The 18,135-nt window shown below is 39.2% G+C and overlaps 1 protein-coding gene across 1 annotated transcript in view; it reads left to right on the top strand.

Moving 5' to 3' along the window:
- The window catches only part of tgfbr3 (transforming growth factor, beta receptor III), an 89,770-nt gene extending 71,906 nt beyond the window's left edge, over positions 1–17,864 (top strand). The window contains exons 14-17 of the mRNA XM_055017246.1: positions 1,608–1,734; positions 6,585–6,635; positions 7,537–7,644; positions 12,549–17,864. Coding sequence (XP_054873221.1) covers positions 1,608–1,734; positions 6,585–6,635; positions 7,537–7,644; positions 12,549–12,667 — 405 coding nt within the window. The 3' untranslated portion in view covers positions 12,668–17,864. The remainder of the gene's footprint in view (positions 1–1,607; positions 1,735–6,584; positions 6,636–7,536; positions 7,645–12,548) is intronic.
- The last annotated feature ends 271 nt before the right edge of the window (positions 17,865–18,135 follow it).

Genomic DNA, 18,135 nt, shown 5'->3' with positions numbered 1-18,135 from the left:
GCTAAGCAGGAAACATGAATCGATGTGAGGTTTGCCAGGTGTCCAGCTGCAGAACAAAATAAGCATGTACATCAGCCATCGTTTTCTTTTATTCTCTCACTGTTATCTGTCCAACTCATACAGTCTCTTGCAAGCAATGCAAGCAAATGTTTTAGAGTAGTGGCCTGAGATTGATCATGAAGCTAACTGTGATATACAACAATAGAAGTGAGTTCAGCATGCGTAATATGACTTAAATGCCAAATGACTTAAAATTTACAACCTTTCTTTGTTTAAAAATAGAGTATATTCTCCTAAGAACAATCCAAAATAAATACTTAAGAAAGATTATATTGGAAACACAGGCCCTGAAGTAGATGGGGTCTGTATTTTCAAGTATCAGTGACAATGATACATAAATTAGAAACCTTGTGATGATTGAAACTAGATTGAGTACACCTGTGATTTCCAGTCAGGCAAACTGCATAAACACAGTCATAAAGACCTGTAAACCCTGTAAGTGTCTAAGTTGTGGATCTATGGGGTATGTTTGTCTGCATGTCTACAGCATGGCTCCACAATGAAAAGACCTGCCAGAGAAACTGAAAAATCTGAGATGAAAAAGAATTCAGGAAGATCGGTAAACAAGTGAAAATCAGTGGAAACAAAGTAATTAGGAGATCTATAATACAAATGCTCAGAGCTGCGGTTTTTGTCTTTCTAAAATTAAACTAAAGACAGTCAAGCTCTAAAAATACCGTAGATAGATGAGCCAGTCTTTCAGACTTGGCACCGAGGTTATCTGTGATGTGTGGAAATCAGAGTTTCTCTTACAGCTCAGACAGTGTCAAGGACAGATGATACATCAACCGCTGTAGACAACAAGTTTGGTCTGAACATGGTCAAAACTAGCACAGTGAATGCTTAATCCTGACAGTGAAGCACAGAGGTGGTAGTGCGATGGTATGGGGCTGCATGAATGCTAAAGGTGTTAAGGAGATGGCATTAATCGATGACACCAGAGTGCCTGTGGATATAGGAAAATACTGGCTGACAAGATGACTTCCAGTTTCCAAAAGAAGCACACTGCTAAAATTAAACAGTCAGAGTTTCTAAAAAAGAACAAAGTTGTTGTCCACTCTGAACACAGTAAACCACTGGGGTTTTTCGAAAAGAGAGAGAGCGAGCAACAAAAGGCCTCCAACAAAGAGCAGCTGAAAAACAATAGTCTCTGATGAATGACAGGCCATATCTCTAGAAATATGGCATCCTCCATGCCAAGGAGGACATATGAAGTTTTAAAAACATAAAGATTTAAATCCCAATCAAGAAAAGTGTACTGCCTTTTTTGCATTAAGTTCCTACTGTGTTACATGTATTTTTAATATAGTAAATGTAAAATGTTAGTAGTTTACAACAAATACCTGCTGTTCAACTTAAGAGTCATTACTGTAAGATGATCAGTGTTGAATCATTTGACAATGAAGTGATGTTGCCCTTCCGTTGTATGCTGTATTTGATTGTGATCGGGGTACTGTATAGAGCATTTTGATTTCTGTAGGATTTCTTCACTACCAATGTTGTCATTTTTAAGTTTTTAATTCTGTTCTCAATTTTCCTTTGCACAGTGCTTAAAACCTGGTGCGGCATGTGATTCTCTCTCTCTGGACAACATCATGGCGATGGCGTCAAACACCAAGATCTCTACCAAACCGATGGCGGTGGTGGATGGGTCAGGTCCACCATACCCGACAGGTTAGTGAGAGGATAAGAAAACACGATTTAGACTTATTTAGACTTTGTGCCACAAGTTCAGTTCTGCTTTGAGCTCTGATGCCCACAAGTACGAGTACACAGTGTGATAGGAAACTGGAGTAAAGGAAGACGCTGGTCTGAAGGAGCCAGGGAAAGTTCAGACCGGTACTTGGAGATTAAACCAAACCACAACGTGCAGCACATCACTTTCCCACATCTGGTCACCATTAACTGCAGTGTGCGCGATTTTGCGATAGACGTTTGGTGTGTACGAGCATGAATTTACATTGACATCTGTACACACAAGTGTGTTTTTGGGTGTGTGTACATACTAGCATGTGGTTGACTGCAGTAAAGGGGAGGGGAGGCCCAGTTCTGCTGTTCTGGACTGGTCCGGGCTCAGGGAGATGTGGAAAAACAGGAGTCATACAGTACTGAGCTCCAGTTGTTTTCACTTTGGCCCCTCACCGTGGCCTCCCCTTTCCACTGGAGAGGGGGAGGAAAAGGAGTGGTGGTCCTCTTGTTGGCTTCGGGAGCCCAGCCAGAGCCTAAAGGCCCCTCGATCAGCACTTGTTTAGTTACTCATTCATTCGCTCACTATATCTTAGCAGCTGTAAGTGTGATCGGAGGGAGGGAGCAGCCTGCAGGGGGTGTGGGGGGGTCTGAGCTAACCGACATCACATTTTACTAATTATGGCCTCAGCTAAGATGGACTGATATCATGTGTGCCCATTCTCAAGTGGACTGCCAGAATTTTTCAAATTAGCATCCCTTCTGAGCAATGACATCAACCAGAGACATGCGGTCAGTTTGAGTCAACTTTATTGGCTCATGATTTGATACAAATTACATCATTTTAATCAGTGTGAGCTACAGCCTGACCGATTCATCACAGACCTGATATCTGCCAGTTTAAATTTATTGTAGGTTAGTGTTACACAATATAATGTTTCTGCATCAGCATTGCGATGTACTCATCCACAAAAGTCACAGTGCAACAACAGCAGTGTGAAGCAATTCAAATTAAATTAAAAACAGCATAGTACAACGTTTTTGTTGCTTGATACAAAACGAAAAGTTGTATGGTTCTCATTTTCCGTGACTAATGTACAAGAGAAGCCTGTCTGATGGCACATCATTTAATCTAATTTAAGGGTCCTTGGATATGCTGAGTTTTTGTTTTGTTTTTACAGAGTTTGTTCGTACTGATGAGTTTACATGTTTACAGCAAAATGAGCAAAAACAGGAGAGAAACTGTCAAAAGGAAGATTCAGCTGCTAAAAGAATGGTTTTTGGCAACAGAAAAGCAAAAAATAATTTTGCCTATGCTCTACCTTTTCATAAAGGTTCCAAACAGTTTTAAAAAAAATAAAAAAAATTATTTTTTTTTGGATGTAGACACAATCTCCTACAAAATCACCCCAATCAGTTGAGAAATTCTTTATTCCTGTGTTTTCGTTTTTCAACTCGCTTTGTCATTAAAAAACACTCATTACAATGCCAGATTTATATTTATAGACCTATTGTGGCGATATCATCAGTGCACATATGTGCACGAGCTGGGCAACACAACTGCCTCAGAGCAGAACAGTGCCAACTGGTTGGCTGGCTGGGGCTTTTCTGTGCATACGTTCACCCTGTGCCTGCAGCTACTCCGGCTTCCTCTCACTGTATGTTGGGTTAAATGGTGACTCTAAATTGGCCATACACAGAGCTTATTCCAGCCAAGAAATCTTTAGAATTTAACCTGACAATTGCACCATATTCCATTTATTTCAGAGTAAAATCATTATAAAATATGAGACAGTGTTCAAAGCAAAGGAATGTCTTCCTAATTTCTTTCCGCGTTTTAGTCTCAATATATTGACAATAGGCAAAAATCCAAGACTTCATATCCCTACTGATAATAATGCGTATTTGCCGGCTGTTTCATTTGTTGGTGAAAGTTTTCAGATTTTTTTTCTTAGTCTCTAACATCAATGCTGGTATCGGCCTCAAAAATTCTGCACTCAGGTTCAGTTTTATGTAGTTCGAGTCTTACAGGATGACTCTGAACCGAAGTGGGTGGTTTTCATTACGGCCTAATTGGACATTGAGTGTCACTGTTGGACAAAGTTACTGTATGGATGGTGTCACTTTTTAGCACAGACATGCCAGTGTTCATGTTGAAGATATTGGTGAACAGAGACTGAAGTAATGACCGAGTGCGTGAGCTCAGCTCGTCCAAAGCGGGCAGCAGAGTGCTCTGCCCACACCACAGTGCCAGTGCAGCGGGTTTATTTTCCATGGAGCAGAGAAAGTAAACACAGATATGCCATAAACACGGTGAGAAAAACCTCAATTTCAAAGGCCGTGTTTTCTAACACAAAGGCATCTCTTATGCTAGGATGGCAAACAAAACAAGCAGCCTTTTCAAGGGCCACAGTTGTGCACTGGACAGCATCCCAAAGAGCTGAGCTCCATCTACACATCAAAGAGGGCCACTTGTGGCCAACTTGGTGCATGGAAAAACTGAACAGTCTGAAAGCCCTGCCATCAAAATTAGATTTACTGCTTCACAACATTAATACATTTTATGCCTTTTTTCGTGGATCTGGTAACATTCCAAAAAAAAATACTATTTATTTCAGAGGCTGGCTTATATCATTACACCACTACAAGGAGTATTCATTGAGTTTAAGTCTGCAAAGCCTAAAAAGAAGAGAAAACATTTCATATCGAGGTTATTCTAGTGAACATATTAGAGATCCTGGAGTTGCAGTGTAGAAAATATGAATGTGTCGGCTCTTTTAGATTTCTTATCTTTATCAGTAGCTGCTGAGATGATATATCACCTTAAAACCTGCTGAGTGAGGAGTCTTTCTGTCCACACAGGCTGTTGTATTTACTGGCCAGATGTCAAGTATCTCACTTTGTCACTAAAACGATCACAAAACTGAAAATCTGTCATTTTAACAGTCAAACTTAAAGGTTGCTTGTACTTATACAAGATTTAGAACTCCTGCATCAGCAGAATGTGACCATTAAGAACGTATAAATCTATGATGACTATTCTTCCACACTTGAGATCTTACTCAACTATATCCTGAAGTTGTACAGTCCTGAGAGACTAAAGGACCTGAGCTGGTTTCACAAACAAGCTCTGAAGTATAGAGTTCAACTGTTGTTGGCTCTCTAAGTTAGAAACCCTGGTGTCAAAAGTCCTGCAGAGGCAACATCAGTGAATTCTGCTCTCCATGAGGAAGGGTCAGAGTTGAAGAAAAACAAGTCATTACGCAGGAGTGCTCTTTCATTCCACAGCAAGCAAACTTACATAAACAGATGACGTTTATAGAGATATCAGCACTGGTCCAAGTTTGGCAACAGTTCAGCTGCAAACATAAGTCATGAGTTTAACTTCGAGGCAGCTTTCTGGTTCTGTTAAAGTAGTGAACAACAGTCCAGACCAGTGAGACGAATTGTTCTCCATAGACATGAAGGCATTATTAGAAAAGGTGCATTTAGTTAGAAGCAGACAGAACTTAGAAATGTCTTCAGTGGTATAAATCCAAAAAAAGAAAAATCAAACGTTGAATTTCTTTGATTATGTGTCAAACAAGAACTGAAAAAACCCTGGAATCAACATGAAAAAGATATTTCAAAGTTACCAATTGCAAAAAGAAAGTGACTCTACATACTATACATATTTTCCGACTGATATTTTTAATTTGTTTCCATACTTGTCTCCTATCTGGTCTGACTAAACACGGCCTGCAGTTCAGCCAAAAAGTCCCTAAATTTTTGTCATGTGACTGCTGTTTGCAGCTGAGCCACCTTCTTTTAGAAATCTAATTAGGCGAAAAAGTGTATTTTGGTTGACTTTTAAAATATAAGATAAAATCAGCCTTTATTAATCCCACAGTGGGGAAATTTGCAATGTTACAGCAACAAAGATAGTGCAAACATTCAAGGAATGTAGTTTAAAAAAAAAAAAAAAACTAAACCAAAATATTCACAAGTACTAGATATCGAAATAACATGAAGCATGAATAAAATAACTGTGAAGTTTTCTGACGATGCGTCCCACATGATTAAATCCAGGACTGTTGAAAAGTTGATTATTGAATTGCTCTGTTTTTACAGTTTCTTGCTGATAGTCAAGGTGACATGAAAAATAACACACTGCTGAGTTTTGCTTGCTCCAGTTTCTATGCTCTTCTTTCCTCTTCTGTCTCTGAGGCTGTAAGTGTTAATGGCCTCTCTCCACATTCTTAGCATAACAAGTCACTGGGGACAGATAACAGTGGAGGGTTGGGACAGGCTGATGGTGGCAGAGAGGACGTCCTCTGGCCATCGTCCCCTCTGAAATTAAAGTCTCCTCCGATGACCTGTCATCATCCATTATGCGAGATGAAAACTTGAAGGTGTTTTGTCCAAGAATAGCACCCATTGTGCCAGAGTTTTGGACACGTACCAGGTTTGCCCCTCGAGTTTGCCCGTACACAAGCGCCATTGTGTTGCTTATTAAGGCATCATTACAGCTAATTTCACTTTTGAAAGCCCTCCAGATGGCTTGAAATAAATGGGTGAGCGGAGCCGGTCGGAGTCAGAAGGTTCATCCGTTAGGACACTGTCAGCTCACAGAATAGCTGCTCTTTCAGCGTTTTCCTGGTTCAGGTTTCTGTATCACATTCCACAGAGAATTGCTTATCAACACAGTGCAGTATCAGCAATCTGCTGCTCCTCTGGCCTGTAGCTGACAGGCCCACAGCGTGCATTGTCTTATTTTTAATATATCATTATTCATAATGTATAATGTGCATCTCTGTACATAATAGCACACTAAAATTTCCTTCTGTGTTATTTTGCAGATTATCCTACACACGAAGATCCAGTAACTCCAGTGGTTCCTCCAAATGAAAGTAAGAAATTGGATTTTACTTTTCTTTTATGCTTTTTCTGACATATTTCCATGTGTAGGTGTGTGAATTATATGGAGCCCACAGTGATTAATGCTCAGCATAGGCGTACATTTACTTTGAGGGAGGACACATTAATCACTGCATGTTCTCCCCCAGGAAAATGTTAACATGAGTCACTTAATTTCCTACGTTCTCAAGAATTTGTCTGCATGAATTAGTTCCTTTCTGCATCAATTTATGGTGGAAAAGTTGTCATTTGTGTAAAAGATGAAAAGGTGTCAATTCAAAATGTAACGCATCACCTTGCAATAAGGCTCTAAGACATTCTGGACTACTTTTATTACTTTTCAATGTGCAATAATAAATCATTTCATAAACACCAGAACTCACCAAGACATGTGCTTATGACCAAAACTTTTGTGTTTGTCGTACTAATAGATAGTTTGCTATTTTACATTTTTACAACCTCCACAAACTACTATAGCTAAGTTTCCTAAGAAAACTGCACATCACAAATGACTCATTCAAGGACTGATAGAAAGTAGAAAATCCAATGTTGTTTTCCATTCTTGCAGTATCTGGCTCTGATAGATTGTGGAATATTGATGATTTTTCAATGATTGGCTGAAAGGTGAAGGAGCAGGTTCATTTCTTTACTGCTGACTCTCTAAAGGCAGAAAAATGCCCAAAAAAAGCTAATGATGAAGATTGAAATGATTCAATTATTGTAATTTTTTTTTATACGCAATTTATTCAGGTCATATTTTTATTTAGCAGTGCTAAATGTATTTTTTTTGCTCATTTGATACTGAAAACTCCTGAGCTCTATAGGATTTTTGTTTGAAATGCTTGCAACTTGTCGTGTCAGCATGTATGAACTGTGCTCTGCCTTGTTTTCCAGAAACTCTGTACGTGCTGGACACTCCAACGGTGGTGGGGATCGCTTTCGCAGCCTTTGTGATTGGGGCTCTGTTGACCGGAGCCCTGTGGTTCATCTACTCTCACACAGGTAGGTCCTTCGCTTGCTGCTCCGCTCCGGTGCCCCAACTCACCTCTCTACATTAATGAAAAGATAAGATGCAAAGGAATGTCAGAGCGCCTCGGTGCCAGAAATGTGCCGCTGCGATTGCCAAACATCCTGCTGCTGACAGAGGCCGGCACACAATAACATATTGACTCCTCTACTGTAAATATATCCTGTTGGTCAGCAGCAAGGGCTCTTCTCTTTCCTGCCTTTGAATGTTTTGGGGGCTGCGTGGTGGTCAGTGAATATGCTCAGCACAATGGCTTGAGACGAGTTGGAAGTTCCCCTAGTTGGGTTTAGTGGCCGCTCACAGGAAAAAGCACACAATCTGTCCATTAGATGCCAAGACCTTCCCCATCGTCCCCAGTCTGTTGACCCCGGCTGACCCCTAGAGGAAGTTCGCTCCCAGCAGCCCTCTGAGTTCACAGTGCTGCGCTGTTCTTCACAGGCCTTAACGTTTGACTGGTGAGCCGCTGCACCATTGACCTGTTGCCCCGTAGCTGATGTGTTCTCCATGGAAGGCTTTCATAAACCTTGTTTCAGTTTATAATACAGAGTCTTCAGGAAATGCAACAATGTGAGTGTTGCGCTTTAAGCTGTTTGGGGAGAGCCAGTGTTAGATGGTTAGATTAGTAAATCATCCTCCCTGCTAGCTGTGAATGTAGCAACAGTACAGACAGAATGGTTACGACATCGTGCTCATCTCACATAGCCAGACTTCCAAATCTCCGCAACGCTGTCTCGGTGTTTTTCTCTTGTCACATTTTTACTCGCTGTGGACTCATTTTTCACTGCCATATAAAGTCCTGCGCCTTTATAGAAACAACACAACCATGGTTAGAAGTAGAGAGAACTCAAAAATGTCTTCTGTGCAGTATAAAATAACAACATTTGGAATCAACATGTAATCAATCCAACATTTTTCCCCCAGGTGTTACAGTACTGGGGGAAAATGATGGCTCGATATAATGTCCATATTTTACTCCTTACATTTTTAATGTGTTTCCATACTTGTCTACTCTCTGGTCTGTGTAAACACAGCTGGCAGTTCAGCCCAGTTCAGCCAAAATATTCTATAATTTTTGTCACACGACAGTTGATTGCAGCTGAGTCAGTTATCACTTCACGATTGCGCTGAGAAGCACAGAATTTTTTGGTTTTTCACAGAATCTGGTTAATGCAAATGGTTTATTTTTAGGGTGAAAAAGTGTTTTTTATGAAACAGCATGTCACAGATGAGTAGTTCAAGGACCTGGAAAGTTGAAAATCCAAACATTCTTTGTGTTTTTACTATTTCTAGCTCTGGCAAATGGTGTTGTTTAGGCGGTAAAAAAAAAAACTAAAAAAAACATGCCTTTCAAACCCACGTGTGGTTTTTGGGGTTCAAATGTCTTATTCACTGAAAAACCCAGCAGGCCCACAATCTTCAACAGGGAGGTTTCTTTGTTGTTTCCTGTATCGGAAAGAACTTTGAAAATGGTAACATGCAGATAGTGGAAGAGGAGAAGAAAGTGAAATGCTGCAGTAGAACAGTCAGGTTAATATCTAAAGTTTACATCCAGTGAGGCAGACTGCAAGCGTTACAAACTGTCCAACCAGAATCAGTCACGTTTATAAGCTTTTACTGTACAGGATTTCTTTTAGCAGTCAGGAATACATTTTAGAGACCTTATCTTTATTACAATATTGGTATTGGCTTCTCTTTAGAAAAGCCACTTTATTTCTGCTTCATGGATTTTCAAGCGAGTGACTCAAAAAGAAACACAATCCCTGTATTTGTCGGGTTTTCCAAAGATAGTGGTTGTTAAATGTGATTGTGCATAAGGAAGAGGTGTAGAGATGGTAGCTCTGATAAATATATGCAGGGTCAAGGCTAAGTGAAAGGCACGTGTTCCTGTTGATGTTATGAAAAAGGCCTTCGATTGTTTTTGATGGGTGTGTGAAGCATTTTTGGCTGAAATGACCTTATATGGCAACATTTGTGGTCCTGAGTCAACCCCAAGAAAGTAGATCCCCCAAAACAACACCCCAAAATATCACTTCAGTGTGTATTTTAAACCGGTGATGAAACATGAAAACAAAATTGAGTCTATTCCCTGAGGGTCCAAGGTCCTCCCAAAAGACAGTTTTTCCTTTTTAAAAAAAAAAAAAAAAAAAAGATCTACTTGGAATTATATTTGGGTGTTTTTAGTATCGTGTGCAACTTTAATTCCCTATAAGGCAGTTAGAATGTAAATGCCAGCAACCTTACAATATATTATTTGACATTTCCTTCATTGTCTTGGCACATGTAGTCAGTCTGTAGTGTGCCAAGGCTGGAGTTACCTCAGCCAAGGAGTCAGCTCTCCACCTCTGTGCGTTGGGTGAAATAACACACAAATGAAAAATTTAAATCAATTGTGAAAATAGGCTCAGTCAGTCTGAAATCCAACCACACACTGATGACCTGAAACACTATGACCACCTCTACAGAATGTGCTGTTGGTCCACTTGCATGGCACAAAATCAGCTGCGACCCTCTGAGGAGGAGAGTCTGTAAGATCTCTGAAGGTGCCTCATGGTATCTGGTATCATGATGTCACATCCTTGTACCATTTCCACCATCACAGACCAGGTAGAAGCTCTGGGCTGGTTGTCATGCCGGTTTGGAGTTCGATCAACTTGTAAACCATAGAGCCGCTTCATTACGTCATTGTATACAATGTCTGTTCAAACCCCGGTTTTGTTTTTTTTTAAGTCTCTTTTAAGGAGACAGTTGATCCGTCCAACAGACCACTCCTGCAAAGACAATTACATCATTATTCATCTAATGTTCCCTACTGTTCATTGTTTTAACCCTGTGAGCCTCAAGCAGATTCTGAGTGTATTCTGCGCCACGTTTTTACTCACAATGACCTCGTTTTTTACTGCAGTATCAAGTCCTGCATCTCTATGACATCAGCAAAATCATGGCTAGAAGTGAACAGAACTCAAAAATGTCATTTGTGTAGTATGGCAGTTATAATGCCAGAAATCATTTTTTAAAAAAATGTAAAAATGAAAACAGATGAAAAAGCCTGGAATCCATAGTGTACCCACGGGTGTTACTAGTAATGGAAAAGCACAACGGCTCTACATACTGTAGCCATTTTAGTACTTGTATTTTTATTTCCATACTTCTATCTTCTCCTGTCTTTCATATCTCCTATCTTCTCTAAGTACACACAGCCTGCAGTTCAGCTGAAAACTCACAGTATTTGTGTTATGTGACTGTTAGATTCAAGATCATGATTTTGAGCTTAGATCTGGATCATTATCTTCACAGGACTGTGTTGTACAGATGGGTAGTTCAAGGACCATTGGAAAGGTGGAGAAAAAAAAGAAGTTTTTACAGTGTCTGGCTCTAATAAACAGTATGATTATGCTGATTTTTCAAAGTAAAAGATAGCCGGTGTGGGGCCTGGCTGCCAGATTTTGGAGTTCAGAGGGTTCATAAAGTTCTTGATCATGATCACACACAAACAACAACACTGCACAAAAAGAATGAGTGAGTTTAATAAATGTCATGTCTAAGTTTTGTGTAAGTCTTGATTGTTGACTCGTCCAAGGAATACCCCGACCAACCTTGTTTATGCATTTGTGATTCCTGAACCAAAAGTTGAGGCAAATTATCTGAGTCGACGTCTGTTACGACAGCTGCATACAGATTTCTCCTGCTCAGAATTTTCTGTGACATAAAAGCAGCTTTATCCTTCCTATCTAGAAAGATAATATTGTGCTTTAGGGAATTAAAATTTTCTCAGATAGATGAGGTGGATCCAAGTCCCTTTGTTTTGTAAAGCTGCTTGCCCTGTGAGGAAGAGACTGCTGGCAGCCCTTTTCTGCTAAGCATTAGCAGAACTGTGGGGCCCGAAAGAGGGAGGGAGATGCAGGATCGCCTATAGATACATACAGACTCCTGTCATATATGCACTCACACAACGGCTCTGTCGATACACAATTTTTTTTTTTTTTTTATAGAACAGAAAACTCTTGCTCTGCAATTTTCTGGGAGTAAAGAAGCCATAAAGCAAGCAAAGAACAGGCTGCAGTGATAATTGTGCCAAATGCTCAAATGAAACACAGAGTTGGCTTCATCTCAAAAGCTGTTCATTGTCTGTCAGAGACAATTTTTTTTTTATAAACAAGCATCAGCACTTTTATTTGCCCTTCATTTTAGCGTTGGATCCCGAGAGCCTACATGATGAAATGCTTATTTGGACATAGAACAATAAACCAGTCAGTGGTTTGAGCTCCAGTCACAGGGTCCCGTGTTGTGTTTCTTCTGCTTTATCTGCAAGAGCAAGGCTAATTGATTCCAGATAACAAAAGAAATGAACTCCATGAACGGGGGGAAACGTCTTCTTCTCTTTTTGTTTAAAATATCATCTGTCGGATAGGATGTGACCGTGTGTTTTTGGGCTTTCTGAGGTGATATTTTTTGGGGCCTACAAGATGGAAACACATTGAATCTGTGGCAGATTATGCATGAAAATACTAAAGTAAAGGCAGATGGAGTCCAAAGTTCTTCTTGTGCAAATTTCTGCATTGTACTAACCAATACATTGCTTTTATTTTAATAAGAATGCATTTATCTACATAGGACTGTGCAAAAAATACTCATATTTTATTTCAGTGGGAGTGTAAGGTTAATGTTAAGTCATACTATACAGTAGGAGATTAAAGCATGATACAGTTCTTAGAACAGATGAACAATAGAGGCTCTAGAGTTTTAAAGGAGTTCAATTTGTAGCTTTAACCAAATCAGTTTGTCATGTTCCTGCCAAACTGTGGCCTTTTCTAAATTACTTCCATTTTTTCTCTCTCCCTTCGGTCAACTCCTGTCCTCCCCTCTCCTGCACTATATCTAGGTGAGACAGCTGGCACACAGCCGGTCCAGAAGTCCCAGCCGGCCTCAGAGAACAGCAGCGCAGCCCACAGTATCGGCAGCACGCAAAGCACACCGTGCTCCAGCAGCAGCACGGCGTAGCCCAGGACGCCACCCAGCAGGCCACACGGTCCTGCAGCAGTACAGGAAGGGCTCGACGGCTCCCAAACATCGGTTGGTTGATCGCCTTCCATGAAAGGAAGTATTCTGTTAGAAGGAAAAAAAAGTATGATTTATGAAAACACCCTCAGTCCTTGTGTAAAACTGGTTCCACTTCAAGTGTGCGCAGACCGAGCTGTCCTAGTGTTATTTGTGTGTAATAATTCTGAGACTCAGCTCGGCCTCCTCGTTTTTTCTAAAAAAAAAGACACACACACGAAGCAAATGTGAGTTTATTCCAGGCATTTTTAAAAAAAAATCCAAATGCAGCTTTTTTTTCCTGACCACAACACAGCCTTTTGTTTTGACCCTAAATGGTTAGATTGAGGCTGTTTGTAAGAAGCAGGTGGACTTCAAGAGTGAGCAACAAGGCTGCAGTGATGTCAGTATTAGTTAAGTGTGATGTTGATGGCTGGACCGTTACTTTTTAACATGCAAACCCTGAACGTGGCAAGGGAGCAAAGCAACCACTATTACCATGCAGGAAAATGTGCAGTAAGTCATTATCTTGATGCAGAGATTATGGTTTTTAAAAGACAGTGTAGGTATTGAATGTATACAGAAGAGCAAATGCCAAAAAATGTGAACGATAAATGTGAAAGACATGCTGATAAAATTCCACATTTTATAATCATTTCCTTTATAATGAGTTCATACACACAGGTTTTAAAGTATATAGATATAGCAATATGTTTGAGTAGATCTTCACAGGGGCATTATGGGTTCCCTTTTACCAGCTGTTGTTAAAGCAAGAGTTCAACATTTGAGGAAATATACTTATTTGCTTGTCATCCAAAGGTTAAATGAGAAGATCTGATACCTCATGTCTGTTAGTTAATGAACTTTAGATGTGGCCGTGGGTCATGGACAAAACCACAGTATAAAATGATGGATGTAGTGACTGTGACATTACCTGGTAGTTTATGGACTGTTTTGAAGCTTCTAGTTTAGCCAACCATCTTGTTTTTTTAACACGGTCAGGGCAAGTGAGAGATGAATCTGACTGACAATTCAAAGACATGCCATACTGTAGGGACTTGTCAATGAAAAGGCAGCAATCCTCTAAAACATTCCCTGCTTTATCTTCAATTTTCCTCTAAATGAGACCATAATTTACCAAATAATAATCAAGCTTTATTGAAGCACACTTGAAACTAGTGATTGAGACCGTAAACTCAGTAAAATGTTTGCTGAGGTAAAAGATCAAGTAAGAAGCAGAGTCATTTCTCATAAACTTCCATACAATCAGGCTTCTATTTGCAACCAGAGAAGTCGCCTCCTGCTGGCTATTAGAAAAAATGCAGGTTTAAGGAGCTTGGAGCATTGACTTCATATTTCAAAGCCGGAGGTTACATCCATCTTTTATCTACAGTCTGTGAGCTGGAGGTAATTAGCCTAGCTTAGCATGAAAACTGGAAACTCTGTCCGAAGATCAAAAATGCACCTTCCAACATCAGCTTTTGGATACAGCCGTGCTAGGTTTTTTACATGCTGTTCGTTCATGCTAAGCTAGGCTCACCACCTACCTCCTGTCACTGTCCAAAGCTCAATCACTTTTTAAAATAAGAGCATGTTATATTCAAGCAGCAAACTCTGGGGCTGAAAAATTAAGTAATCTTGGAAGTACTAAAAAAAAGGGGAGTTTTGTGCCCCTGAACATCTCAAGGCAAAGTTATGCAAAGCTAGGCTAATCACCGCCCATCTCCAGCAACTTGTATAGACATGAGAGTGGTACTGATCTTCTCAGGTAACCTTAGGAGAGAAAGTGAACAAAAACATTTCTCACATAGATCAGAGTGATTATGTTCATTTTGTCATTTTCTTAGATTAGCATTTCTTTTTTGCTGACAAGATAGTAAGCATTTCTCATAATGCTGAACTATTCTTTCAAGAATTGTATAATTTTGTGAATATTGTAAATACTCAAAACTATTACGAGGCAGCGTGCATGTAGATTCTGTTCTTCTTTTGGAGTTGACAAAAATAACAATTTGAGGTCCGTTAATGCCTTTCTCTCATTTTAAAATTAGTAATTTATGAATCAGTGTTAAACGACAGAATTAAGTTGAGGTATTATTAAGGATATAAACTGCTAATCATGGCTTAGCATAGCTGACATAGTTGGGATCCTGCTGTCTATCCCTTTAGACAGTTTTTACTGTTAAATGATCTGTTATTAAGGGATTCATCATTTATTCAATAAAACTATGGAATATACCCATTGGAACAACCACAAACCCCAAATATATGCTTTAAAACAAAGAAAACAAGTAAATTCCCACATTTACAAATCTACAAAATATAGATTTGGCATTTCCTCTACATAAAACGATGATTAACTTTCTGTCTGCTTTCTAACTGATTATTCAGCTGACTGTTCTCTTATCGGACAGAACACAACATGCAGTGTTTGGATTTCCTTATCCCACTTGTTTTTATATAAATCTTGGCACTGACAGTGTGTTGAATAAGCTGTAGCCGAAGCTCATTGTTTTATATTTTTTATATTTTCGTCCAACTGCAACACCACAACTACCCCACCGTCTCAGAAGAATATGAATGTTTGCTGTATGTGTGTTCGTCAGATTGTGTATTTTGGGGCAAACTGGGGCCTTTGAATCCCTGTAATGATTCAACTGTGTCTCCTGTAGAAAAAAAAAAAAACAATGTATATTATCTCAAAGCTTTTGATTTTCTTTTTCTTTTATGTAAACATGTGTAAAGCTTTCTACAGAGAATATAAATATATATATATTTGTGTATAAAATTATATTTTGGAATATATTTACCAAGAGAAATTTATTGTCCTGTACGTGTGTGTAAGTACTGTGATTGTGGATGTGCTCATGTTTATGGGAGGATTTATTTAGAATATTCATAAAAGCCACACGCCATGCTTTATGACACTTTCATTAAAAATAAATATTAGTATTTATTATACAAAATGACAACAAAAAGTCTAATTTACCTGAAATAATGTTAAAAATACATCGTTTAATTTCTTTTAAAGCGTCTCTATCTTTTTTTTTTGCAACAAATTAACGTCTCCTAATGAGTTATTATTTAATATTATACAGCATATACATGCTTGGTAAAACAGAGTATCTGTACATGGATTACAACTCATGATGTGTCCGTCATATTATATTTTGTCATCTAATATTTGGGTAGAATTTGGATTTCCTCATTCAGTTATTATTGAAGAGGGTGCAGAGGGATCACTGTTTTGTAGAAATAATCTGTTTACTGCAATACTTTCATATGAAGTAAAAAGAAAACAGATGTTATACATCCCTTCAGCATTACTATATCTTCAATGCAAATTCAGATAATTGAAAATTAGCTGTAGCTTTGAATATTTAACAATATAATTTTAACAATAAATTATTGTTGGAGTCGTCCTCAGTAGGTCTGCAGTCGACCAAAGAAAATCTCCCTAAAAACCACACTTGCTCTTTACCTAATCTGTAAATGAGCTAAATCAGCTTCATTGCTAGCTTTGCTGAATTCCAAATCAACATAAAAAACTAGTATTGGCAGCACAATAAATAATTTGAACCTGGTTATTTAATATTGGAATTATAGTAACAGCCTTAGCAGACCAGTGTGTACCTGCCCAGATTCATATGATTTCTGAAAACAGAATTATATCAACCAGTGATCCCAGCATAACGACTATCGGGACATAAAATGCACACAAGATGACCTACAGTTTTTAGATGGGAAGTCAGACCTAGCAGTGTCCATTAGGTTGGCAGGGTTCCGAATCGTTAAAAAATAGGCTTGCTCACAGGAGAATGTTCCTGTCACCACCAAAAATAATGGATTAATCCAGGAAGGGTGTTTTTCTAATTATTTTAGTGACATTGTTGTTGACTGTCGACCAATGAGAATTCGGATGAGAGCATATTGATCGACCAATCTGACTAGAGACTGCAGTCCTACAGTGTCACACAATAAAACCCAGATCTGTTGCTTGTTTTGGTTCAATGACATGCATCCTCCTAAAATAATGAAAAATATTGAATCAGCCCTGGTAGTGCTTAAAACCAAATTTTGGAACCAGAAATTGGACTATATAATAAGTTTGTATATTTAAGTGCATTGGAGAAAATCCATCTATTTTGATTATTCTGGAAACTCGACAGTTTTCAGTAAAACTTGAGAACTTAAATTTTATTGAGTTGAATTAGAACCACTCGCATTCGGCGCAACATTCAGAACTTGTTTATTTTATCAGGCTTCGTGCCAGATGGTTGTCCGCTGCCGCCAGCTGAAAAGTTTTTTTTGTTAAAGCTAAGTTACGCAGTAGACCAGCATGCACAGCGGCATTATTGTAAACAGCAATATCTCACTGTACAGTACACTGAAGGTCTCTTGTGAAAGATCCCTGTGTTGCAGAGTGGAAATGCAGCATAACCTATAATCAGTGGTCATAGTGGGATTAAGGCTTTCTGACATTCCTGTACTTTTGAGGTTTCTCTTATCAACTGTGGCAAATCCATCTCCCACATGTAATTACCTCTCATGCCGTTATGTCATGCTGTTAAGTGGCTGAGCCTCCAGTTATGTTCTGGATCTAATCTTCTCATTTGAGATAATTTGGGGATTTTCTTTCACTCAAACTAACAATTCAACACAATTCATGAGAGTCTCTGTTCAAATATCAACATTCCTCTCTGCCTTTTGCCCCAGGGCATGCTGGGAAAGGCTCCGCCACTTACAACCCCCTCATGAATAGATACAGATAATCTTAGGGACATGAAATGATGATGCTGTGTCACAGAAAAAAATATATTTAGATAATGATTGTATTTTTTAACCCTTTGACTACCTCATGTTTGCTATGAATGTGTTATTTGTGTGTATGTGAGTGTTTTCTGTGTTATAGATTATACTGCAGTTTTATCATTTAGGGGCCCCGTTGTGTTTTGCAAGTTAAACTTTTACTTTTTTCAGTCTTCAAGCAAACAATGAAGAGTCCAAGCTTCCCCGTGATGCCTTTTTTGGGCACTGTAAATGTGTAAAGCTTCAGTTGGGTGTTATTGTTTCCTTTGGTTTTTTGAACTTTTATACGCTGTAAATACGCATGACATTTGTATACCCATTATGACCAATAAATTTTCATAATAATTCACAACACTGTCGTGGTTGTTTGATGATTTCTCTGCCATTTTGGGAGGGTTTTTTGCACCGGGCGAGCCGTGTGCGTGAGGATACACAAGTGTAGATGCCTCTCTGTGCTGATCCAGTTTACAACAACGAGCTGCAATATAACGACGTGTCAGGCTTGGCTCTGCGGCAGTGAAGTCATGACTCGTCTCTGGTGAGCTCATAGCGTGATATAGACCATGTGGACCTCAGGATGGAGGTTTTCAGAGGGGAGGTTGGGGGTTACCACTAAGATGCAT

The sequence above is a fragment of the Amphiprion ocellaris genome, chromosome 2 (assembly GCF_022539595.1).
Source record: "Amphiprion ocellaris isolate individual 3 ecotype Okinawa chromosome 2, ASM2253959v1, whole genome shotgun sequence".
NCBI classification, from domain to species: Eukaryota; Metazoa; Chordata; class Actinopteri; family Pomacentridae; genus Amphiprion; species Amphiprion ocellaris.
This window is presented reverse-complemented; position numbering and strand designations above follow the sequence as displayed.